The sequence below is a fragment of the Ascaphus truei genome, chromosome 1 (assembly GCF_040206685.1).
Source record: "Ascaphus truei isolate aAscTru1 chromosome 1, aAscTru1.hap1, whole genome shotgun sequence".
NCBI lineage: Eukaryota > Metazoa > Chordata > Amphibia > Anura > Ascaphidae > Ascaphus > Ascaphus truei.
In genome coordinates, this window is record NC_134483.1 from 403,267,808 (window position 1) to 403,295,451 (window position 27,644).

The following is a 27,644-nucleotide window of genomic DNA, read 5'->3' on the forward strand; positions in this document are numbered from 1 at the left end:
TTCTTAACTCTCAGATAACCTGCTTGTTAAATAAACAGTGACCTTTGGCATTTTTAACCAAATTGCTAAGTGTCTGTTGACTAAGAAAACATTGGAATACACAATGGTGCAAACTCTACAGCCCACACAAACCACGTTTTATCTCAGCAAAGATTTGTTTCTAATCATTGGGACTACTTGGCATACTATCAGAACTGCAAATAATGTGGTGAAATAGGTGTTTGTTCCCATTAACACTTATATGAAGGAAAACTGATTTTGTAATGAGTTCTAGATAGAAAAAAATGATATTCAAAAACACACATGCCTTCTGTATTGAATACTAAATCAAAATCATAAGCACCTTGTTAACAAATCATTGATTTCTATTCACCTGAATGGGAGTTAAATATTGTACAAATATGAACTGCATTTTAATAGGTTCAATAATTGGTGGGTTACATAAAGTTACAACACAGGCACTCAAATTTCTTACAGTATGAAATACATCAATGGCCACATCATTAGTAATCCCTTTAACTATTCACAGACATTCTTATAGTAAAATAATAGCCAATAACAGATAATGCAATGCATAATGCAACATTCAGTACAGCACACTTCTGATTTTATATAGGTAGGTAAGAGGCTCACATCTTACTAAGGAATACATGCTGCAGGGTTGTTATAAACCAATTCTTAGAACGTCAGCAAAGAGATTACTCAATAAAATATAATGAATATATAAATATAATGTATTCCGCTTGTGCGCGCTGACGTCACTGTCCGCGTCATTTGACGAATCAGTAAGTGAATCGGATTGGAGATTGCAGCACGCAAAATCGGTATTTATAAACTCCGGTGAGTACATTTATCTTTACCTTGATGAAGAGTTTTTCTCGAAACGCGTAGGTGTGGGCTGTGTCCCAATATGCTGCTTTTATAATGATCCATTAAATGTAATACTTTTTTTTCTCCATGGGTGCACTTTTTGCCTGACTTACTTAAGCCTTTGGAAGTAGTGCTTAGTTTTCTCTTTCCATTACTCATTCCCCCCGGACACAGACAATCCCGCCCCCCCCCCCCACAAAATACATATAAAAAAAAACAACCCCCAAATACACTAAATAATAAACACCCCCAAATACATATAAAAGAATCCCGCCACCACCCAAATACATATAAAAGAACCCCCCACCCCCCAAAATACATATATAAACCCCCCAAATACATATAAACACCCCCACCCCGTGAATAAAACACCCAACCCCAAATACATATAAACACCCGCCCCCAAATACATATAACTTCCAAAATATATATTTTTTTAAAAACACCCCCAAATACATATAAAAAAAACACCCCCCCAAATACATATAAAAAGAAAGCCCACCCCCAAAATATATACAAACCTCCCCCTCAAATACATATAACCCCCCTCTGCCCTCCCAAATAAATATATATAAAAAAAATAATAATTTATCTACCTTGCGGATGGTCAGGCCGGGACCGGTGGCTGCGGGGCCGGCTCTGCAAGTTGAGCCCGGCCTCTGACCTGGCCCTGCTGTCTGTCCTTTTGCCGCCGGGCCCCGGCTCTCCCCAGCTGCGAGCCTCCCTCACTGTCCCACACCGAGATGCTGACACTCGCTGGGCCTCCCTCTCATGCTGATGCATGCTGGAAGCTGAGCCCAGCTTGCTTCCGGCCCGCATCAACGTAAGATAGGCCCGGCGTGTGCCAGCTTAGTGTTACCCTACTAATACAAAGTAGAATGGGGATCTTATTACCCACTTAGCCTACAGTACGACACGTTTTGTCCTACTGTATTTTGATGTGTCAAATTCTTTAATGAACTTAATTATGAACATGGTATTAACAGAAATTTCTTTCTTTCTTTTAGTTTGGTTTGAACACAGGTTGAGCTCGTTGAGGCTCCCTTGTTTCCTTATGAACACTTTTTTAGGATCTTCCCTAGGAGCCGTTGGGTGATCCTGTCCTCGTTCCCTTTTCGAGCCTAGAATAAAGACACAAATTTTCTGGTTACTTGAAGAAACAATTGTAACCTACAGCCTAGCTAAAGTGGGAGGGTGGGATGGGCCGATGTTCCTCCAATCGAGTGTTAAGAGCCCTGATGGAAGAAAAGTATTTGTGTATTTGAATGAAAACCATGTACAACGTGTCAAGATATATATGATTGGTCCCCTAATAAAAAGAAGGCATATGAAGAGATACATAAAGAGTTTCAATAACAATATATCAAGTTTTATGTATAAATATATATATATATATATCAACAGGTGGGGTCTGCCGAGGTTGGTGTCCTGGGCCCCCTGCGCGGCCGTGCCCGTTTTATTAGGGGGGAAAAAAACATGGCGCCAATTCCCGTGCGCATGCGCAGAGCCGAGGTCCCAGCGCGCATGCGTAGGGAAAGCAGGGTGTCCGGCCTGCTGACTGCGGCCTGCTGCCTGTGGGCCCACTCCCCGCTTTCCCCCACACCCTGCTCCTCCCCGCTCCCAACGTGGGATGGAGGGGAAGCGCCGTGGGGAGCCTACGCCCGCCAACCCAGCTTCCCCTGCGCCCATCAACCCAGCTTCCCCCTGCGTCCGCCAGTCTTACCCCCCCCACCTCCCACGGCCCTCCCACCTCCCGCACGCCCCGCACCCTCCCCAGCCGCCCACCTCCTGTGCCCCTACCCCCCCGAGCCCACCTCCCGCCCCAGTCAGCAGCCGGGGGATATCGGGGGCAGGGGTGAAGCATCTGGCGGGCAAGAAAGCAGGCACCCACCCAGCCAAGGTCAGTCACTCACTCAGTCACCCACTCACCCATCCACTCACCCACCCAATCACTCACCCACTCAGTCACTCATCCAGTCACTCACTCACCCACCCAGTCACTCACTCACCCACTCACCAAGTCACTCACTCACCCACCCAGTCACTCACTCATCCACCCAGTGACTCACCCACCCACTCACCCACCCACTCACTCACTCACTCACCCACCGATGCACCCAGGCAGTCACTCAGTCACCCACCCACCCAGTCACCAAAACATCCACCCACCCCGTCACTCACCCACCCAGTCACAGTCACCCAAACCGTCACTCAGTCACCCACCCAGTCACCCACCCAATCAGTCAGTCACCCACCCAGTCAGTCACACACCCAGGCAGGCAGTCACCTGTCTTTTGTTGAAAATATAAAAATAAACAGGTTGCATTGTAATGTTGTTTTCTGTATCACAATAAGAAAACAGTTACGTAAAAGTTGCGCACTAACAAAATATTTTTTCGTGGTAGGTGCGCTATGGGTGGGGGGGGGGGGGAGCCTGTTCCTTTCATTTGTCCTGGGCCCCATGATTTCTGTTGGCGGCCCTGGCCTCAGTTGGTAGAGTGATTGTGACAATCCGCTGATCTTTTTGTCTGTTTACATCTTGACATATAATTTACATATTTGCATTGACATAGTGTGTAAAATCTGGACTATGTGTAGAGAGGGGTGACTTCTTTTATAGCTTCTGATCCATACACTACATAGCCAGATAGGGCACCAGGAACTCGTAGATTTCAGATTCCTCATTTATTTATCCAAAAGGTAACTAACGCCATCTAGTGCTCAAAGCTATAATTTCAACATTGGCCTCTAATGCTGTTGAAACCATTTACTGTATCAATAGGCAATAGGAAAAGCAAATGCAAATCTGATTAATTATGTGTTACATTCTGATACTACATAAGTGTAGCCCCTTGCAAAAATCCCCCTTTGCCCTGAATGTCAGTCCTGGTAGCTGCAGGCAGTGCTAGGGTTAACAGCTATCGCCAGGCTAGGCAGGTAAGTTACAGTAGTCCCCGTTATTGTTTTTTATTGTTATGTAGCGGTGTTTCCCTCACCCGGTGGGAGTTTTGTCCATTACTATGGTGTATGGTGCATATACCTGCTGTCAACAGGAGGGCTGAGGCATCCACAGTGAGTCGTATGCAGGGGGTCTCCTGAGCTGAACCGCGTTGGTTTCAGGTCCGGGGACCCCCTACTTCCCGAGATACAGGCCCCGTTATGGGGTGCCGGTTTTCCTCTGCTTGGAGATGTCCCGATCACGTGACCGTGGGATTTAGATGTTGCAGGGGGATACCGGCACCCCATAACGGGGCCTGTCTCTCGGGAAGCAGGGGGTCCCCGGACCTGAAACCAACGCGGTTCAGCTCAGGAGACCCCCTGCTCATCTACACTAGAGTCAAAACACACATATCAATAAACAATAATTCATTACCGTAGCGGATAGCCGCTATGGTAATGAAGCTGCATTTATGTCATTTTTATTATTAGTGTGCGAGAGCAGGGGGTCTACTGAGATGAAGCGCTTTGATTTCTGGCTTAGGGAGCCCCTGCTTCCCGAGTTACAGGCACTGGTATGGGGCATCGAGTGCCAGTGTCGTCGCCATCTTTATAGCGTCCACGTTGCGTGACGTGTGACATGTAAATAATGGGATACTGGCACCCCATACCGGGGTCTGTAACACGGGAAGCAGGGGGTCCCCGAGACTGAAATCAATGCGGTTCAGCTCAGGAGGCCTGCTCCCGCACACTATTAATAAAGATATTAAAGCAGCTTCCTTACCTTAGCGGCTATTCGCTAAGGCAATGAAGGGGTTAAGGCACAATAGCAAGTTTATTGGGGACAATTGCCCCCAATAAACATTGCAATATACAACACACCCACACCCTGTGCCCCCAACAACCCCTATACCCCACTAACATACTTAACATATCTTCATTTTTGGGGGATGCACAGGAATTATACTACAGGCCAGAGGTGGCCCTCAGGTGTTCCCGCAGGTGTCCGGGGGTCCCCGTTTGCCTGCAGTACCAATTATGTGCCCAAAAAAATAAAATAACAATATATAAATACTTTTAATTAAATACACCCCCCCACCCCCTAACACATACAGTACAGTAATGGGCAAAATTACTATTATCCACATATGGATAATATTGCATTTGCCCATTTAAAATATAATAAGCAGAATAAATAAAATAAATACATCTTGCACTCATTCCTGCCAGGCACCCACGATGAAGGCCGTCTTCATCCTCACACCGTCCATGCCCTCCGGTGCTGCAAAAAATACACAAGAATAAAAAGAGCCAATCTAATGTCCCCTAACCCCTTAATCACCTTAGCGGTCATTAACCACTATCGTAATTAAGTGGTTAACCCACCCTCCCCCACTACCCACCAGGGAGGCCTAACCACCCACCCTTGGGGACAATACCCCCTTCACCCACCCCCACTACCCACAATTAAAACCCTACACAGAACAGCCCCACTACCCACCTCCTAGGCCCCACAATAAACATTACCATATTTAATAAACAATACACCACCCACCCACCCCCTGTGGCCCCCCATAAAAACGTGATTTATTATTTTACATACAGTCTTAATACCCCAGGCCTACGGTAGTCCCCGGTGGTCCCGACGGGTTTCCGCAGGCCCCACAGTGCACCAGAGGGGGGTGCCTACAGGTGTCTGGGGGTCTCCGGGTGGTCCCTGCTAGGTGCCGTGGGCCTCCAGGTGGTTCCCGTAGGCCACAATGGGGTCCACGGGTGGGCCCGTGAGTGTCTGGGGTCCCCAAGTCATCCCCACTTTTGTCTGGGGGCCCTTGGGTCGTTTCCATGGGGGTCTTGGGCCCTCGGGTGGTCCTTGTGGGTCCGCGGGGCCCCCACAGCAGTGGGGCCCCCGGTTCTTCCCCACAGGTGTCCCGCCTGGGTCCGCAGGTGGTACCCGTGGGCATCCGGGGGTCCTCAGGTGGTCTCCATAGGTCCCCACAGACCTAAGGTACTAACCCTGTATGTAAAACAAAATAAAACATGTCCTACATTTAAATAAATAACCCCCCCCCCCCCACCACCACCACCACCAAACACATACAGTACAGTAATGAGCAAAATAACTATTATCCAGATATGGATAATAGATTATTTGCCCGTTATTAAACACATAAACCAGCATAAATAAAGAAAATAAATACAGTTCTACTTAACACAGAAATTTGATGGATGTCCTCGTCAGGATAAACAGGTCCCTGTCCTCCGTTGCCAGAAAAATACATAGCAAATACATTCTAATGTCCCCTAACCCCTTAATCACCGTAGCGGTTAATAACCACTATAGTAATTAAGGGGTTAACCGACCCTGCCCCGATACCCACCCACGAGGCCTAAACACCCTCCCCAGACATCTACCCCCACCCTTCACCCATTCATTTGTACAGTGGCTTCATCGTGCCCATATATAATATATATATATATATATATATATATATATATATATAATATGGGCATGATTAACCAATATACAAACAAATGGTTAAGGATTACCCAAACATATAAAAACATCAAGTAGCCAAATCAAAACATCTCGTAGCCACATAAAAACATCACATAGCCAAAAACATCACAACACCACATAAAAAACACAGCACATTGCAAAAGAAAATAAAGCACATCTCAAAATAAAACACAGCACCTAGCCAAATAAATATATAACACATGCCAATCAAACAATTGAATGGTACAGTGTGTACATGATGCAAACAATCTGTGCATCATGTAACACTATTCCAACAATGCTCAAACTAAAAGAAACAATTACAAACAAGATACAATGCCATCCAAACTATAAGAAAATAAAAACAAAGCAAGAAGTGAACCGAAATAAATTACCATCAATTTTTCCAATCCAAAATTAAATGACACAGTTCACTATTAAAACCATAAATTCAAACCCTTATGAAATACATTAAAGCAATAAAAAAAGTAAATACATTTGACATTATTCTATTTGTATATGAAATTATAAAAAAAAATCATAACTTTAAGTATAAATATACATGGAATACTCGTAATGAAAGTATTATATCAGGATGACAAGAAGTTAGTATATAAAAATAAAAAAGGATATAATGAGAAATATGTAATATGATATAAACTCTAATAATCAGTGGCATCACAGACATTGTGTACAGTAGCTTGTAATAAATTTTTTGAATTAATCTAACAATGAATTAAGTACAAATATAACAAACGTTCAATAAATAAGGAAAATAGTCATCTTAGAAAATGAGTGATAAAGAATCATCCCATATGAGGGATAATAATAATAAAATTAATAAAGCAAATACCAAGGCTGGTATATAGCCACTTGATCATTAAGATCAAATGACAAGTATGTAAATGCTGAAACCACGGTCATTAGACTTCATCAATTGATGGAATAAATGCATATATAGCATACGAATACCGCATAACCATATGCATACTTCCCATTATATCCTAATGGTATACACAAACGCAAGAGCTACGCATATCAACTCAGGTATCAATTCAAAAGTAGAAAGATTTTTTTTGATGCATAGATGCAGGATAATAATGCCCCAGTTAGAGAAAAGAAGAAGCGCTCGAGGTAGGCCTACAAATAAATTACCAATAAAAAAAGTACGCAGTACACTTACAATTAAAACAAGAATCAGAAAGCACCCCTCTGACAATACGCCGATACAGTAAGTCTCAAACAGCCTGCACTGCTGTCCCTAGAACAATGGTTCTCACCTTCTACTGCAGGCTAACCCAGAGATAGCTTTTTTTTTACATTTAGCTCTTACCTTTGGCGGTGTCTCCCGGCATCTTCTGGCATCCTTCCGACATCCTCCCGGCATCTCCCGTCAATATGTCTGCACAGCGTCAAATGGCGCTGCTTTGCCATGACAACCGGGTGCTTCGTGAAGTCATGATGTTATACTGCGTCGTTACCATGACAATGGGACACTTTATGGTGCTGAGATGCCATGTGACGTTACATTGTCATGGCAACGCGGTGCTATTTGATGCCACGCAGCCATATTGATGGGAGTTGCAGGGGGAGATGCCGGGGGGACACCGAGGATGCCGGGAGACGCAGCTGCTGCTGCCGTCGAGTGCCGCCACCTGGAGATTTACAAGGTAAACCCGAAGCCTGAAGATACGTGGCCAAAACCCATAGTCTGTGGGTCAAACCCGGAGTGGTGGCAACCCTGCCTGGAACTAATGGTGGACTTGCCTTTTTGCCGCCCCCAAACCTCAGGGGCAGACCTCCTCCGCAGTGTTGTGATGTCATGATGTCTCTGCGGCATAGGACACCGCGTTCTCTTGGCAATGTGTCATCATGTGATGTCGCAGTGTCATTTGATGTCGGGTCGCCATGACAGTGCGACACTGCAGGAGGGGGGTCACTGTGAAGAAGGTAAGACCCCCTGGTCCCAACACACACAAAAAGATTGCCTCCCTCAAAAAATTGCCTTGAACGAAAACTGAAGATGACGTGACTCAGGTACCTATATATATTACTTACAATAATGCAGCTCACCATAAAATGAGAAATATTTCATCTACATGAAGCCCCCTGTAAACAGCACGGGCTACTAAATCTTCCTACTACTGTGGTAAGCCCTGTTAAAGGCAGGCCCCAGTAGTAATCATGGGTTTTCCCCCTTCCAAAGCCCTGCCTGCGTGATTGATACAAGCCTGTCTCTGCTGCCGGTCTGTGCAGAGGGGAGGTCTTGTTGATGTCATGAGGGGCGGGGCTGACCAAATTTAGTAGCGGTTCCTGTGTGCTCTGTAGTCAGTTGAGTTCTGAGAGTGAGAGTGTGCTGTTCAGGAGTTCAGAGAGGAGTGTGTTGTTCAGGAGGTCCGATGAGAGGTTGGAGAGTCTGGCTGGACCGTCAGATAGGAGTAAGAGAGAGTGTAGCTAGGTTCCTGAGGAGTAGGGCCTAGTAGTTCAGAGGTGGATCCATGCCTCTCACCCTGCTTAGGGGGTGAGGAAAGAGCTAGCCCCACCCGTAGCGCCCTTGGCTGCGGGTGGAGGCAGGGAGACAGATACCCTTCAGACCATCCTGCAGAGAACGATCTGGTGGGAGAGGAGGAGAAGGCATATCGTGTATCTGTATTGCTGTGCTGCTATTACTGCCCTGCCGACAGTGAGTACAATAAAGACTCTGTTGCTTCCAACCTTGTGCCGAGTGATTCTGGAGTGTTCACCCCGGGACCAAGGGGGGTTCTTCTATAAGGGTCTCTTCCCAAATCCCTGGGAATTATAGAAGATGGAGGCGCTGCACCATTAAGACCACATGGAGGCCAATACCTCAGAAGCCTGGTCCTGTCTCCCCCATAACATCGCGGGAAGCTCAGGCCCTCCTCTTCCAAACAGGTATGCACCACCCATCACCATGTAATCTGCCCTCACGCACCCTAGATACATCAGTTGAGTTTAGGGGGGGGAACAAGGGTTACATTTGGAGGCGCTGCTGAGATATGGATACCAGGACAGGCCAGGCTTATAGCAAGGCGGAGCGGGCAGAGTGAGATGTACTCTCCGTGCAGGTGCTGCAGGAGGAAGGGTGCGATTGCACAAACCGGGGGTAGTCAGGGGAGCGTAGCCTCTCGCACAGTACGCCCTAGGCGCCCTTAGGAGGTAGTGGTACGAGGGGTGAAGTAGCTAGAGCTGCCCGAGTCCCTTGCGGCAGGTGGCGTGAGGCAACTGGGGGGGTCATAGCGGTAACCAACCCGGGGACCATGGCCCAAGGCCCGCGTCACGAGTAGCCAAAAGTAGGAGACGCCCGTACTGATGGAGCTGCCGGTACCTAGCTATCACCCACACAGACGCACCACAGAGCACTTGCACATAGACACCGAGAGTACAGTGCATAGGAGGAGAGGAGTTCCGCTGAGCCTGGGGTAGAAGCCACCTCATTTTAGTGGGCTACAGACAGTATGAAGATGCAGAGTTCACATTTGGAGGGAAAGCATGGTCTAGGTACGAGATACCCGTTAGACATGGAGAGTAGGGCACAGGCACATTTGGAGGGAGTATCCAAGATGGCGGCCATCCCTACATGTGCTCCGCGGAGCAGGAGAGGCGAGCTAAAATGGCGATTCCCGCCAAGCCTGGAGCAAGCATGTGAGAATTGCAAAAGGACTGTGAGACAGTTGTGGCGGGAAATGTGCAAGAGTCTGGTGCCAAACCCAGATTCCTTGCAAGAGGAGAGGAGCGGCGCGAAAGCCGAGAGTCCACCCACCTGTGCAGTGACTGGTCAGAAGGACAGACTATGTCACTTTGAAGGAGAGAAAGCCCCGCCTCTGGATTCCACCAGAGGGAGGAGGCCCCAGGAGAGCCAATCAGGAGAGTCCTCCCCAGCAAAGGAGGGACAGGTAGTGAGAGTGAGGAGCTTCATTTCTTTCTGACAGTCACAGAGAGCGGAGTTGAGCTATTGAACTGTTCCAATCCTACGAGAACTATGTCAGAGATGAACACTACCGTGGTCCAAGTACCAGGCGGTCTACTGGTGGTCCAGATAGCCGATCAGGAGTACTTGCGGTGCCTGTGCGCTCATTGCGGAGTGCCCGGCGAGGTACCCAGCACCAAGGCCCAATGCTCCTTGTGTGGTACCTACTACTTCTGGCCTACTGAGCCGGAACCGATGACCGAGACCCCTCGGGGTGCCTCTCCGGGAACAATATCGGAGGTGGCGGAGAGCAGCGAGAGAATGGCCCTGGTTCCCCGTTACAAACGAGCGGGACGAACCCAGGCCCAACCGGCTGTCGAGCTGAAAGAATTGTCCAAGGAGAAGAGCGCGACCGCAGTGGACGTACCGGAGCACGCCAGCTTCGTACCTATACCCACTGGCTGTATCGCTGAAGATTCTGGTGATTCCCGAGCGGAGGAGCCGATCATAATTTCATCCGAAGAAGAGGTTGGTGTCTCATCGGTGGCGATGCGCCTACCGGCGAACCACCCCAGCGGCATCAAGGAGGAGCAGCCGAGCGCAGACCCCATCTGACAGCAAGCGCTGGTGCGGCCGGAGGCCCGGAGCAGTCTCACAGCCGTGATGACTCCCAGTGCGGAGGAGATGGCGATCGAAGCGTCCCTCGAGGGGCCTGATCTCATCAAAGAGCAGCAGAGCGGTAAGGAGACTCCACCACCCCCTTATTCTCGCCAGGAGGAGGCCGTAACCACGGAGGACGAGAAGGAGAGGCTTGAGGACTACTTGTTTGGCCGTGTACCGGATGCTCCGCCAACGCCCATGCCGGTCCTCAACGTACTTCCGGTGCGTGGCCATGGGGCGGATGGCGATTCTGCGGGCACACCTGATGACATCGTTTCCGGGTCCCCCAGAAAGAGAAGGCCGAGATTATAGTTTTCATCATGGAGCATCGATGCAGCCATTGCCCTGGCTGCTACACAGAGTCGAGGTCCACCGAGAGAGGCGCGCAGCATGGCAGAGCGCGAGTCAAAGAAAGCGTCCATGGGTCGCGGAATTGTCCGCTACCTGGACACTGTTCTGGACATTGCCCCAGCCCCAGTCCCTAGCTACACTGCCCCGGCCACTGCCCCTGCCCCGTCACCAGTGATACCACTGGGACCTACCAGGGATAAGTTGTGTAAATTCCCCACCTACTCCACGGACTTGCGGGATTGGGAACTGAGTGATGAGGGATCGGATGGGGAGATACCGTATTCAAGCGTAATACCTGTGTTTAACCCTGTACCGTTTTGTCCTACAGCTAGAGGGAGAGCCCGTGGGTCATATACTCCAGCAGAGGCTGGGCCTTCCAGACCAGTGGTGCATAAGATGAATCCTACAAGGTACATAAATGCCAAGGGAAGGAGAGATTGCTCGCTATCTACTGATGCGGGTACGTCAGGTGTATCGTCTCAGGTAGAGTCAGAGGTAGAACATACAAGTCATTCCGCAGAATCTGAACACCGTGACAAGTGGTGGGCACCCTTATTTACTGGTTACCATGAAGGGATGGACCTTACACGGTTCCTTGTCATAAAGAATAATGTTGTTGATCATTGGTGGGCGGCTGGGTCTTTCACTCAACAGGAGGTGGAGGATGAACTAGACCATAGGTACAAGGAAATAGAACAAAAGCTCATTGTACCAAGCGGCCAAAGTATTTTGTATGACGAGATAGCCCCAGAAGAGCTGTTGTTTTGGGTACTGCCCAGCAGGGTGGGTCGCCGAACACTCACCTAGTTAAGTAGGGCTGATAGAGCCATCGTGGCCAGATACCGCCAGTCACACGGTTATGAGTACCCTTATGTGCCTGAGCCTATCATGCGGGAGATTGAAGAGAACAGAGACAGTTGGTTAAGGGAGGCGGTCCAAGAGTACTTATGAACAAAGTTTGGTAAGGCCGGTTATCACAACGAAGACAAAATTAGCGAGCTAGTGCGCATATGGAGTATAGGGAGATGCATCTACATGCATAGTGTGAGTTGCCGACCGGAACATGGGTCAGTTCAGTCGTTTTCTGTAACGGTCACTGATCACAATGGCGGGAAAATACGAAAGCCAGATCCTAAGCATTATTATTAGTTTCTCCATGTTAGGAGTAACTGGATTCAGTGTGTACTAATTACTACCTCAAGATGTTATGACCATGTGTTTGTATAACCTGTGTTTGTTCCCCAGGTTGTTCACTGCAGGATGGTACTGCCGAGCGAGGTCCAAGTGGGGACCATTGGATTTCCACCATAGGGAGAGTGTAGCCCCCTGTAAACAGCACGGGCTACTAAATCTTCCTACTACTGTGGTAAGCCCTGTTAAAGGCAGGCCCCAGTAGTAATCATGGGTTTTCCCCCTTGCAAAGCCCTGCCTGCGTGATTGATACAAGCCTGTCTCTGCTGCCGGTCTGTGCAGAGGGGAGGTCTTGTTGATTTCATGAGGGGCGGGGCTGTGTGCCCTGTAGTCAGTTGAGTTCTGAGACTGAGAGTGTGCTGTTCAGGAGTTCAGAGAGGAGTGAGTTGTTCAGGAGGTCCGATGAGAGGTTGGAGAGTCTGGCTGGACCATCAGATAGGAGTAAGAGAGAGTGTAGCTAGGTTCCTGAGGAGTAGGGCCTAGTAGTTCAGAGGTGGATCCATGCCTCTCACCCTGCTTAGGGGGTGAGGAAAGAGCTAGCCCCACCCGTAGCGCCCTTGGCTGCGGGTGGAGGCAGGGAGACAGATACCCTTCAGACCATCCTGCGGAGAACGATCTGGTGGGAGAGGAGGAGGAGGCATATCGTGTATCTGTATTGCTGTGCTGCTATTACTGCCCTGCCGACAGTGAGTACAATAAAGACTCTGTTGCTTCCAACCTTGTGCCGAGTGATTCTGGAGTGTTCACCCCGGGATCAAGGGGGGTTCTTCTATAAGGGTCTCTTCCCACATCCCTGGGAATTATAAAAGATGGAGGTGCTGCACCATTAAGACCACATGGAGGCCAATACCTCAGAAGACTGGTCCTGTCTCCCCCATAACATCGCGGGAAGCTCAGGCCCTCTTGTTCCAAACAGGTATGCACCACCCATCACCATGTAATCTGCCCTCACGCACCCTAGATACATCAGTTGAGTCTAGGGGGGGGGGGAACAAGGGTTACATACACATTGGAATACTTTTTAAAAAAATCGACCCGGTTTTAAATAGTGCTACTGCACCTAATAAACCTCAAATTATTTTTAGAAATGCAATAAATAAAAATAATACTGTACTTCCTAGTTTAATTTTTTTTGTTTTTTAGACATTATTGACTGGGGAAAAGATAAACAAGGTTGTTTTAGGTGGGGTTTTTTCTGCAAAGCTTATAAATATGTGGCTAACACTAAAGTTTTGGGATCAAAGATGACATGTAGAGAATTTCCCATTAAGCAAAATATTGATTGTACAGTAATAGTACTTATGTGATCTATTTGCCACAATGTCATTGTGGTTTTCAATATGTACAGTAGGAACATTGCAGACTGGAGTGTAAGTGCATATTCAAAATATCACACATATTTCCCATTTTGTATCTAGGAGTAAACTTTTAACTTTTTCTTTTTTTCCCAAAGATGTCTTTATTCATGTTCAAAGTATTACAGCACAAAATGTGTAATGTCAGTCAATTCAATACAGAAAATGTGATCGTTTGTAGACATTATTGGCAGAACAAATAATCAGAAATATTAAAGAATAAACAACAAAGTAATTAAAAGATAAGTGAATAAAACAGTTAATAGCATAAACACATATTTTTAAAATGTACAGATTATTTGACCACGTATGTGTGTTAAAGGTTAGCATATCTAAATTCCTCCAGAGAAAAGCTGAGAGAATTAAGTTAATGTCGACTTTCCATGTCCACTTTGTCCATGGAGACCACAGTGAATCAAACGTCTCCAAAGTCATTTACAGTATGCGTATGTTTTTCTATTAGTATCATATGCCATATTCTCTTTGTCAAGAGATCTCAAGAGGGTGTCTCCACTCTTTTCCAGTGAGCTGCAATAATGTATCTAGCAGCTGTTAAAAAGTGGGACAGTCGGAGCTATTCAGGTACATACAAATAAGATACTTTATCATACAGAAAATTACCAACTACTTGTCTAGTAAAAACACAATTTTCAAAGGAGTTTGTCTATTGGACCCATTATCTAAAGGTTTAATCACCACACTTTACTATATGACTGTTCCAACCATAACTGAACAAGACAAAACATATATTAGACGTTGGGTCGAGGACCTCGGGGAACCTCAACATCCCTCTATCTGGGTGGATGTGTGGGAGGCGACTTCCTCTATATCCATAAATACTAACATAAAGGAAAATGCTTACAAGGTGCTTTACCATTGGTATTTAACTCCGGATAAACTACACAAAATGTATAAGAACACTTCTCCAAACTGCTTTTGGGGTTGTGGACAAAGAGGGACTATAATACACAAATGGTGAGAATGCCCAATGATAATTGAAATCTGGTCAGAAACGGCAAATCTTATAAATAGAGTCCTGAACACAACAATGAGCTTGAACCCATGGTCTGCTCTACTAAACGAACCACATAAGAATGTGACTCATCATGAGAGAAGGCTTATCTCACACATACTGTAATGGCAGTTACCAGGTGTCCCATATCTGCATCCTGGAAAGGCCCTTATGCTGAGCATGACCAAGATTATTAACAGAGTTTGGCAAACGTTGTTCAATGAAAAAATCACTGTCTATCTAAACGATACAATGTACAAGTTTAGAAACATTTGGGAACAATGGCTTGATAAAATGATAGAACCTGGGTTTGATAGACAGTTGTTGGAGCTCTAGACTGGGTTCCGAGCTGCAGATGTTCCTGAGCATAGGCCAGGGTATTAGCTGATATGAAAAACAAAACAAAAAGAAAGATAAACTATAATATCTACCTAAAAAGGGAAATTAAAAACAGTATTGTATTGTATTCAAAAAATAATTACTCCAGAACTATTCTATGTTTAGCAAAGGCCCTGCGAAGTCGTGTAAGTAATGTGCCTTACCCTACCCCAAACTCCCTCCTCATAACACCTCCTTATTATTTTTCTGTAACCCTAAACACCCATCCCTCCCTCCCCCCTACAATATTTGACTGTTTCAAACTTTTGTATTGTATTTTACTGTGACACATAATAAAAATATAAAGTTTAAAAAAAAAAAAAATAGGGCAGCAATTGAAGTTGCTTTGAGCAACCGATATTAGGAATGGTCTCTCCTAACAGAATCAGAAAGGGATCTGATGGAATAGCTACAGTATCTTTAAACGTGTTGAGAAAAAAGTGATGGTTTCCTTCAAAAACCCATATATTACTGGGAAGTCCCCATGCATGAAGCATGGTCCCTTTTTGATCGCACCATCTCCAACACAATCCGGAAGTATTAGGGTACATTTTGCGTAGTCGAGAAGAGGTGGGATACCATTGCATCAACATCTTATATGTTTTATCTCATGACAGTTGAAATAGAGTTTATCTTAATTTGATGTCCCATTTTAATCCAGTCCTCCTCTTTAAAAGTCATCCCCAGACCTCTTGCATTTAAAGTTTCCGATTTGGAGAAATGCATTTTGAATTGAGAGAATAAACAAAAGCTCTTAAATTCCTGAAGTAAATTAGGCATAGACATAGACAATAGGGGTTCGTAATAAAAAGAAGAATATCATCTGCATAAAATGCAATTTTTTGGGAACTGCTAGAAGCAGATACCCCAGAAATGTTAAGATTGTTACGGGTTCCATTCGCCCGAGGTTCCATCACAAGAGCAAAGATCAATGGAGAAAGAGGGCACACGTGTCTCGTCCCTTTAGTGATCGGAAAAGACTGGGATAAGATTCCATTCACCCGTACTTCAGCTGATGGGCATGTATAGAATGCAGAGACCCATTTTAGGAAGTGTGGGCCTAAGTTGGTTTGAGACAGCACCTTTTTCATATATGTAGCCCATCTACCCGTACCCCTAAGTGAGATTGGGGTGGGTATGCCTTCTCCAGCTACTTCTAGGTGTTGGGCTGTGTACCTGTTGGCAACAGGAGGGCTGAGTGCTCCGCGATGGTCTGGGGAGAAGTAGGACAGGAGGGACAGGTTTTTCTTAGTTCTCCATAGGTGCAGCGCCTCCAGCCAGCAGGTATCCTCTGTGGTTGTTCAGGGGATGAGCCCCTACTGACATTCCTCCATATAGCAGAGACAGTCACAGACAGCATTGTCTTTCTTGTTTTTATTGCAGGTAGATGTTACACATTTCCAACATGTATTTCTTGCTCTCTCTCATATCCAGACAGGCAGTACCATAAGCCAGGCCTGCTGCACCCCTCCTCCATCTCCTGGGGAGGTGGAGGGCTTGGATGGTGTTCACTCCTCAGAGGAGGTACAATCTTCCAGGGCCCTGCTAATTTAGACTCTTCTCGGTAGCTGTGCCAGGTAACACCCAGAATATAGGTCCCTCCCATAACGCCACTTCCACTGTCTCCTCCCTAACTGGAGACATTTCAGTTATCGCCTTAGATACATTCCTGTCCTCCTCATCTTTCCTACGATCCCCCCAAGGCACAGACCCCCCCCACAGTTGTCACAGGCATAATCACATTACATTTCCCATTTACCATTCAGGGCCACGGGATTCACTAGTGATAAGGGCCTGGGGGTCAGGGGTCTTACCCTGGGACTGGTGACGGAAGGGGAAGGCGGGTCAGAAGGGGCAAGTGACACAGGGACTGGGGCCACCGATGATAAAGGGGCCTCACCAAAGTCTCAAGGGGGAACATCCAGGGAATTCTCCCCGGGAGGGGCAATGGCACAGTCCACAGTCAAGTTCAATTTGCCTCAACCTTTGGCCTTAATATATATCGGGCTTCAGCCAGCGCTTTAGCCTGGAGAGTTTCTCTGGCTTTCTTCCGCTCCCGACAACGCAGGAGGAAAGGATCAATCTTGGGGGTAGCACTCACCGGAGCGGCAGCGATATCAAATGAGCCCACCCGGCCGGGTGGCTCTGCGTCCTCCTCATCTCCTGGTGGTGGAGCAGCAACCAAGGTGTCGAGGCAGTCATCTGGGGTGGTGCCGGCCAACACTTCTCCCGAAAGTTGACCCCTCAACAGCATGTCGTCGAAGTGTCGCTCGGCAGCTTGCATGTAAGTAAGGGCACGAGTGCGGGCCTCACACATCTCCCACTGACGTTGCAGGTACAGCTCCGCAGCTTTATGGGCTTGATCCCAGCGAGGATCCATAAGGGGGACGTCTTGCTCACTGCCTGCTACAGCAGCCAGGATGTCCCCAACACGATCGGGTATGGAGGAGGTATCGGCCGATACCTCTGGGGTGTCCGGAGCAGCGGACTCCTCAACGGATGGTACCTCCCTCTCGGAGCAGCTTGCCAGAGCGGCAGTAGAATGCACCTCACAGTATGGTGGTGGGGCGGTTCCGCAGGGCTCAGGTGGCAGACTACTGGGGGCTGATTTCACGCCGGACCGTGGAGGGACGGCTCCGGAGGTGGAGAAGCATCAGGCAACTGTTGGAAGGCAGTCACCCAGGCGGTGGGACCCAGCAGGTTGGGTTGTTCCATGCTCGACACTGACAAAGGGTAAGTAGCCACCACTTGCAGGTCTGGATAGAAAAGTTCGTAAACCATGGCTAGGTAATGACGAGCAGCATCATCCAACGAACCCTGGGCTAACTGTGACAATTTATGCACCAGTTGATATACAGTGCGCAGCTCCATGGTGCTCATCGCGATGTCCATCGCTTGTGGGTCTTCGGGCCTAGCCCTGAGATAGGGCACTCGGCAAGCAGCGCAGCTTCCCAGTAGTTGTAATTGGCCGCCCGGGTAGTCCCATAGCGGGCAGACCCCGAGGAGTTGGGTCTCATGGGAGTCCCGGATGACAATTTATAATCTTTGGGGAATGTGGGAAGCGATTTAATCAGTTATCCAGCCTGGGGACCCACGAGGACACACACAGGGGAGAGACCGCATGTATGTGAGGGCCTATCAGTATCCAGATCTGGCTTGTTATGAGTTAGAGTTACAGACACTCCCCAAAGATTATAAATCCTGACATTCTCCCAAATTAAGGAGTTCAAGTGCTGGAGTAATGTGAAGTACTACTAAAAGAGAGGAGTCTCTTCCTCCCACCCATGAGAGGATGGGAGGGAAGAGGAGCAGGCCTGAGTCAGGGCTCTGACTAGGAGATGGAGGAGGAGTACAGCAGGCCTGAGCTGGACATAAGGGTTGGTGCAGGGCACTGCTCCGCAAGTACTAACAAACAGCTATGAATGTCTGAATGTCTGCCTCTCTGTTGTGATCATCTGCATACAATAAATATCAGAAAAGACAATGCTGTCTATGACTGTCTCTGCTGTATGGAGGAATGTCAGTAGGGGCTCATCACCTGAAAAACCACAGAGGATCTCTGCTGGCTGGAGGCCTATAGGGCCTATCTCACCTATGGAGAACTAAGGTAACTTGCACCCCTGTCCTGGTTTCTCCTCACACCATCGCGGAGCACTCAGCCCTCCTGTTGCCAACAGGTCACAGCATAACCCACAGAGTAGCCAGGAGAAGGCATACCCACCCCAATCTCACTTAGGCTAAGTCCCCGATCACGCCGCTGTAATGTGCGCCCTCGCTTTTGGCGGCGCGTTCAGCCGATTCCCCGGTCTGCAGCTCACTGCAGGAGGAGAGACCGGGGGGGGGGGGGGGCGTGGCGGAGGAGTGACGGGGGCGCGGCCATGACGTCACCCGGCTGGTTCGCCCTAATCGCTCGACGCGAGTCCTGCTCTCAATTCTATTGAGAGCAGGAGTAGCTCTCGCGTGAGCGCTGCAGCCCCCCCTCGCAGCGGGCCCGGCGCCATTGCGGGGAGGGCTCTCGTGCGCGCAGCGTCCGCCACAGCGTAGTAGCCAGCGGGGGCAAGGCCTTAGGGGTAAGGGTAGATGGGCTACATATTCATCCAGCTAACATGATCACATGTTTTTTCTGTGTCTATAGATACAATCATAGCTAGGATGTGTTTATAGTTACATCTGTGAATTAGATTAATTACACAACTTGTATTATCACTAGTCTGACATCCTGGGATAAATCCTGTTTGGTCAATATGAATTAAGGAGGGTAATACTTTGCTAAGTCTATTGGTCAATATTTCCGAGTATGTATGTACTGTATATTTTTATATCTACAGTGACATCCATGTACATAGCACTTTACAGCAGTAATACACATGATATAATAATATAACAAATAATAGAAAGCGCTTCAGATATAAAAGTAACAAGGAGGAAAGGAGTCCCTGCCCCGAAGAGCTTACAATCTACATTTTTAAATACAAATTAAGAAGAGAAATGGGTCTATAAATCGAGCAATTAGTACTATCCATATCCTTGTTATGTATTATTGTAATAATTGCTTCCAATAAGGTTTGTGGAAAGGGACCCCTGTCTCTAATTTTATTAAAAAGCTTCCCCATATGAGGTGCTATTGTATTTCTATATTTTTTCAAAGTAAAACATCCAGTATGCGTAAAACCGCCTGGTCCAGGTTTATTTTTATTTGTCTTCGTTTGCATAATTGTTTCCTTCATCTCTGACATTGGTAAATCTAATTGAGCTATATCCTTAGGGAAAGTTTTGGAAGAGAAGATTATTGTAAATATTCAGAAATCTTAATTTCACAAGCTGGTCTTCTATCCAGCTTATCGTCTAGACTCTAGATCAGTGGTTTCCAACCTTTTTTTGGGTAGGAAACCCCAGAATTCGGTTGTGAAATTCGGGGGAACCCCACCACTTGCCCCCACTCCTCGCTGCTCCCCCCTCGCCTCCCTCATCCTGTCTCTTGTGTCTCTTCCACCTCATATTCTCCCCCTTACGCTTCCTCTCCTCCACACTATCTCCCTAAGGCTGACCTGTTGGGGATCTTGAGGACTGGAGTTGGGCCCCCATGAGTTAGATGATACAAAATAAGTATCACCCCTATAAATAGTAAAAAAAAAACATCCTGTAGGGGGTGATACAAGTAAATGTTTCACTATGGAGTTGGCGCTTTTTTGTCTTTTTTTTTTTATCTAGACTCACTTAGAGCTAACTTATTTACACTATATACAATGAGGCCCTTCCACAGTGACTCCGGGGACCTACTTTCTAGAATCTTCCCCCTCACTATATATACACCCTCCTGTAATGCCAATGTCACCAGGAAGAACGAGGCAGGGATTACTTTGTGTGGACCCACACAGTTAGCCCTTTAAACCCATTATAATCACAAGGGGGAGGAAGGGGGTTACACAACAATCAATGTTATAGCAAAAATTATATGGAATATATTGGCTACAAAACATAAATCACTGTTAATAAGACGGTTAATTATTCTTTTGTTTTAAAAGTAAAGGTGATGTGAATCTGCTTTTCACAAGGAAAGCATTTTAAGAATAGTGTTAACAATGGTTGGAAATTGAATAAATATGGCGGGAAAATACCATCCCATGTTAGCAAAATCAGAGTAGCAGAAGGAGAAACATACTGTACATATGAAAATATCACAGTAATAAACAAATATGCGAAACCATTTTGTGAAAGGCGAAATATGATAACACTCAGTTCATGTCAGACAGTAAAGCTGATTTGCGTCTGTGCAAGGTTTTACATCTCCAGTTTGATGAAAGATAAAAGGGGGAAATTCCTCAGCCAAGCGATGATTCTGTAGTAATTTCTTACTCGTGTGCTTGATCTCGTTTGGGATCGTCAGTTCCAATCTTTCTGGTCTTTGTCACTTTCACCCATCTGGTATGTTTTGGATGAGGCAATTTGCTTGCAGGTCTGGAGTCGTTTACAATTTCAGGAGCTGTGAGATCAACCTTCTTGAATGTCAGCACCTCTTTAGCTTAAAATGGCGGACTGTCCATTCTGTATAACCATTAATTTGAAGGCCCATTAGTATGTAACCCCTTTTTTCTCAGATATACTGTGATGTCTCTCAGGCTCTTTCTTCTTGTTAACGTCAAAGGAGACAGATCTTAGAATATATGTATTTAGTGAGATTCTAAAATAATACATTCTCTGTTTCTTAGTGTGTCGATTATTTTTTGTTTGTCTGTATAGTTGTGGAATCTTATTATAATATCTCCTGAGGGCCCATTATCCGCTGGTCCAGGATGGAGAGCGTGATGAACTATGTCTATGGGCAAAATATGAGCATTTTCATCTTCCAGTATATGCTGAAACAGTCTTTTCAGAAATTGAGCAATTTTGAAGGTTGTGAGACTTTCAGCAACTCCCTCAATTCTTATGTTTTGACATCTTTGGTATTGTTCAAATTCTCTATTTGGTCCTTGTATGGAGCTCTTGAAGCTTAGCATCCATCTGTTCTAGGGAGTCATTGTAGCTACCCCATGATTCCTCTGTCTGCGACCCTGTTGCCAATGTGTGTGAGGTCCTGCTTGACTTCATTTATTTCCGACATAATATTAGATTGGACCTGTTGCAGAATATCTTTTAAGACTTTCTTCACAGGGAGAAGTGAAAGATCTTTTTGTTACTGCATTTCCAGATATATCGTGCTCGTCCTCCACTTCTCTCTCCCATCCTGGTCCCGCCATGTGGCGGTGAAGAGGCCAGGCAGTGAGAAAGACATGCTCTCAAGTTGGATCGATTGGATCTGTCTAGAAAATGAGTCATGTCGAAAGGTTTTTTCTTTGTCGTCATCTCTGATGTCTTACGTGAACTTTATTGATCACCTCCGAGTATATCTATAGGTTTAAACTGCTTTAAATTACATTTTTATCGGGTCCTTGGAGAGTTCCACTTTCAAGCGACCATCTTGCAGCTTTTCATTTTATTCTTTATAGGAATCACAATTGTAACCCTAATCACCTTAGTTTAATTTCCATTAAAACAGATTTCGGAATATGTTAGATTAGACAGAAGAGATTTATTTTTGACGGAAAGGGAACAGTTCTCGATTTACAATTTACAGACTAAATGTCCTCTTGGTTTTAACGAATCTGTTAATATTATGTCTTTTAAATAAATGATTTTATTATATGTTTTATATCATTATCTACTGTAAACTAGGTGTTTTTCTATAGATCCACATATTGGGTACAGTTCTACATACATAGTTTATATTTGTTGTTATGTTTGTGAATAGATGTTATTTGTTATATTTGTCACATATACTGTAATTTACATCACAATTTACATGATCTATTAAGATTTGAGTAATAGATATAGAGTAAGGCACTAGTGTCTTCACTTTTTGTACATGCACTTTTTAAATATAACACTGTTTAGAAAAACATATTTGCTTTAATGGCTGATTATTCACATTTTTATAATTATGAATTTTCACAATTCACTTTTGCAATTATATTTGGGATTGTTTATTTAAATTAATTAATTTGCACTAGGTATATAAAAAGATTTGTCTGTGCCCTATGTGATTATGGAGTTCCCAAGTGTGAGGCACCATGATGTATTTTCATGTTAATTTCTTAATTGATTTTAATACAAATGTTGGGGTATATAACTGGCATATGTGCATCCAAAGTAATCCTGATGAAGTACGTCTATGAAATGTGGTTGCATTATTCAGCCGTCATCTTCTGCGTTCATTTAATTGGTAAAGTAGTTTTTGATACTTACCTCTGATGTGCTTCTGTTTTTCTTTTGTTCTTTGCTGAATTGTAGAGGTGTCTGTGGGGGAATTGGATTATCCCCAGGGAGATCAAGCTGGCCGGAAGGTGGATACAAGTATACAAATGTTCCTACATACAATGTTGATATTTTCCTACTAACATTTGTTTTTAAATTTGTTCACACCGAGGGGGATTTCCTAAACTGGGAGTTGAACACCATAGAAGAAGACCAGGAAGAAGATCAGGAACCTGAATAAAAGAAAAAATTCAAGTTAAAGATACCTTGTTGTGTACCTACTCACACAAGGCCGTGTGAGTAACATTTGATTTACATCTATTATTACACACAGGACCCAAATCACACCTATAGATTACCACTTGTGAAGATCATTTCGGATATAAAGATACCTTCCCCTAGGATTGTACTCACACTTGCCCGTGTGAGTACTGGCAGTATTTACTGCCTTTATATATATTTATATTTGTTTAGAGTAAAAAGTTTTGGATTATTTAAATACTGGCTGTATCCCCCTCTAAACAACTGTCTTTCAATCTGTTCACTCCGAGGGAGACATCCTCACTGCAAGCCGAAGAAGACTGTTGAAGAAATCTATGAGGAAAACCAAACCCTGAAAAGAAGAAGGAAATCAACCAAGGGAACACAAAGAAAAGTAAACCTTGCTGTGAGAGCATTTACACAAGGCCGTGTAAGTGATTTTATATACCTTTTCAAGCACAACCACAAATATCTAATAAGATACCATATATATCCCAAAGTCTTCAACCTGTGCTCCCCCTCTTTTTCTCTATATCCCTGTACAAATGTTCCTACACAGATTTTAGAGTGAAGGACACGCTGGACACAGTGGCTTTCATTTTGGGACTTCATACATAAGGGCAGATGTATCAAGTGCTGCTACAGGTTCCCATAATTCTGCCCCATGGACCCCTCACTCTTCAGTGTTTAGTATGCTTGGTATTGTATAAAAGGCCTTTCATTTTATCTCATTACTCCCTTGTGCATATGCAAGGTGTCTAAAGTACTGTACACTGCAATTTTCTCCTACAGTCCATAGAACTCTCTTGATGGTCCATTATAAGCAGGACCGGCCTTAGGGCAAGGCGAGTTGCCTTGGGCCCCGCACTTTCAGGGGACCCCACACTCCCTCCTCCTGTCGGCGCCAGGATCCAACTTCCGCCCCGATTGGAAGAGGGAGCACGGAGCCACCCAGACCAACCCCAAGGTAAGAGAGGGTGTGTATCCGCGTGTAGAGGGGGATCTTACCTTCTCCAGAGCGACCGTCCTCCTGCAGCGATGCGTTGTCATGGAGACCGGACGTCACATGACAACGCGTTGCCATGACGTGACATCACATGATGCCTCGTTGCCATGAGAATCGCTCACGCCAGCAGCTAAGTACCTTTATATGTAGGAACCAAATCCAAGACTCGGTGCTCAATAAAACAAGGGAGCATAAGTAGCAATGAAATCTTTTGTCAGATTTTGGATGAACCTTGGATGAAGTATCGTGAGACTCAGAACCTGATGCATAATGACTCCTATAGGGTATAAAATGTGTAACAGTCCATATAGGGGTCTCATACTATTGTTTGATGAGTAATAAGTCCTGTGCATATATACCACTGGGATAGTCACCCTGGAGTAGCATCTATATAAAGGTCTGTTTCCCAAAGCATGAGTAGAGAAAGAGGAGTACTCAAATGTATTGTAGTCCATCTGTTGCGTGAATCACGCGGATCAATGATAGAGCGAGATGTCCGTGAAGAACGTGAGCGGAGCACAGCTATGAAAAAACAAGGGGCTACACACCAGCAAAATTGTAGTAAAAGTACCTTTAATCCATGGTACACGTGGTGACACGCAAGTAAAACCACTCTTACGCGCTTCATGCATAAGCCCTTTATCAAAGAGACTCTTTGATAAAGGGCTTCTGAATGAAACGCGTAAGAGTGGTTTTACTTGCGTGTCACCACGTGTACCATGGATTAAAGGTACTTTTAATACAATTTTGCTGGTGTGTAGCCCCTTGTTTATCCATAGCTGTGCTCCGCTCACGTTCTTCACGGACATCTCGCTCTAAGTACCTTTATATACTTCTACCCGGGGGCCCAGCTGCTAGCATGCTGTCTTGGGGCACACAAAAGCTAAGGCCGGCATTATTATTTTCTGTCACCACCAATTAAAAATCTACATCTCAGCGGAATTGTTTTGAAAAGTAATTATAAAATAATTCTAAGGCTGAAGGGGAAGCTGAGTGGCAATGTCACTGCTTTTACAGCAGGTGCACCTCGTTCAAATCCCAGTATCAGCTTTGCTCGTGATCTTGGGCAAATCACCTGATCTCCTGGTATCTCGGGCACCAAGATTAGATTGCTAGAGCTACAGGGCAGAGACTCACTGTGCTGCCATATAAGGAAAATAAAAATATATAATATATATACTGAGTTACAGAAAAATTCTTTTGTCTTGCATCATCTGCCTATACAACTTTCATCCTCCCGTACAGCAGCGCTGCCTGCATTACTTTGACTAATGTACAAGTGAAGGGACTCATACCAATTCCCACCCGAGTTGTAACTTGTGACAAACATTAGCAACATCCTCAAACCCAACATTTCACCCCTCACTCAGCCAAACGTTGAAACAAAAGTGTGCCGCTGTGATTCCTAAACACAGGGTATTATTATGGGACTTTCTTTCTTGTCAAGTTTCACTCATGTTGTACGAATCTCGCACATCTGTCCCTCAAGCCCAGCTGTCAGGATAATGCCTTAGCTTTTCATGCTTAAGGATGGTCTTGTGCGTTTACACATCGGTAGCACACAAGTTAATCACTGAAAATGCTTCTCACAGAAGAGCGAGGAATATGTTGATGTGGTTACTCAAAATAAAAGGTATATGCTGCACACAAAAAAAAGGGGGGAAAATAGATACAATTAACGGTGCTCCTGATTCCAGGGAAAACCTGTGAATAATCCAGTAAGAAGACGAATCAAGGCACTACGAATTTTTGAACAGATTAAACTTAATAGTACCATGAATACACAACGTTTCGGCCTTTCTATTGGCCTTTTTCACGTGAAGATGTCACTTCACTTGAAAAAGGCCAATAGAAAGGCTGAAACGTTGTGTATTCATGGCACTATTAAGTTTAATCTGTTCAAAAATCTGTAGTGCTTTGATTCATCTTCTTATTGCTGTGGTTGCTGACAGTCGCCCTCTCATAAACAGTGACTGTATCTAAAGGAGTAGAGGATTTGATCACAGTGCTGGTGTTTCATGCATTTGCAATCGTAAGATTTTATCACCTTATTGAAACATAATGACTTCAGTTCCTTCTGGGGCTCATTTGACCTGTGGGTCAGCATTAGAGACTGCAATGCATCTGGAACAAGCTCCCGTGAACATCTCACCCATGGCTGAGAGCCTGGAGAATGGCATGCCTGAGTGTGGGAAGGAAGAAGTTACTATATTGATGATTGTGTTACTTCTGTGCCCAAACATCCCTAGTCATCAACATTTGGGAGGAGAACAAGGTAGAACATGGGAACATAGTCATTTTCTCAAAGCGTTAGCTGAAAATGTTACTTTTGAGTCCCTTGGCAGGAATACTCCAAAGGGCTCTAAATCCACATATTACATTGCTCATTATTTCCACAAGTCAAATGTTTTAATGACAGTGACACGCAATTATTGTTGAGGTAAAACATTGCAAATAGTTCTCACTGATTTTCTGTGTCACTGTTTGTGAGTCAGCCTCATTGATGTTTAACATTCCAATTGACTTTAATTAAGTATTTGTCGTACAAATCATCAATTTACCATTAAAATTCCAATTTTCGGTCGAAACTCTTTCAATCTGATTTCAGACTTTGGGGCTTAACGTCTCTATATTTTTTTGTATATTTATTCATGGCCGATTGTTGAAAGTGACCTCGTCTCCCCCACGTGATACTTCATCAAGATCAGCGGTTGAATGATCAAAAAAAAACAAGTAGCTGCTCTGTGCCTGATCCCATTACATTCTCAATCTGCAGACCCAAGCTACCTGAACCTCATTTAAAGAGAATTACAAAAAAAAATACATCCAAAGTATCAAATAAGAAAGAAATCAGACGTATTGTCTCCATGAATCTTAATACAGCTACTGTAGGCAGTGCATTAAGCTCCTGGAGACCAATACATGTGGATGCTTTAGTATTCCCTGCAGCTGCTCAGTACTCAGTCACTGCAGCTCCAGGGGGCGCATTGCATTCTGGCCCGCATGTGACGTCACACAGCTGCATGTTGCCCTCCAGGCCGCAGGGTGGCGCTGGCTAAAGAGCGCCAAGTTAAACAAAAAAAAATCTGTAGGAGGCGCTTTGTCCTATTCGCTCGTTATCCGGAATAAACACGTAACTTCCTGTTAGATTTGTGTTTTTTTGCCGGGGGTAGTAGCGTTCGGCCAGGGATTCCTCGCACGGTGCTGCAGTGTGACCGCGCGATGTCTCAGCGGGAGTGGTCCGCGGTGGAGGTGAGCGGTCCCCCTATGGATTGAAGGGAACGGGCGCGTGGCCCCTGTGCGCGAGGGCAGGCGAGCGCGCCCGCGAGCCTCACGTGCTGGTGTTTGCAAGTAGACTGGGGGGAGTGATAGGGGCGCGCGCGCCCTAGAACGCAGTCTGCCTGGTG

At 45.5% G+C, this 27,644-nt stretch overlaps 1 protein-coding gene and 1 long non-coding RNA gene across 3 annotated transcripts in view; one reads left to right on the forward strand and one right to left on the reverse strand.

Moving 5' to 3' along the window:
* Positions 1-1,472: 1,472 nt before the first annotated feature.
* Positions 1,473-27,572, reverse strand: LOC142502151 (uncharacterized). 2 transcript variants are annotated; one of them, XR_012803656.1, is made up of 4 exons: positions 26,799-27,572; positions 26,285-26,419; positions 22,962-23,203; positions 1,473-1,991 (listed from the first exon to the last, which is right to left on the reverse strand). It is a non-coding gene; the product is annotated as an uncharacterized LOC142502151 (long non-coding RNA). The 2 variants fall into 2 exon arrangements; XR_012803655.1 differs by lacking the exon at positions 1,473-1,991 and adding an exon at positions 14,091-15,185 and having other exon boundaries at positions 26,799-27,570.
* The window catches only part of PLRG1 (pleiotropic regulator 1), a 39,145-nt gene continuing 38,864 nt past the window's right edge, over positions 27,364-27,644 (forward strand). Inside the window, exon 1 of the mRNA XM_075612998.1 lies at positions 27,364-27,489. Coding sequence (XP_075469113.1) covers positions 27,460-27,489 — 30 coding nt within the window. The 5' untranslated portion in view covers positions 27,364-27,459. The remainder of the gene's footprint in view (positions 27,490-27,644) is intronic.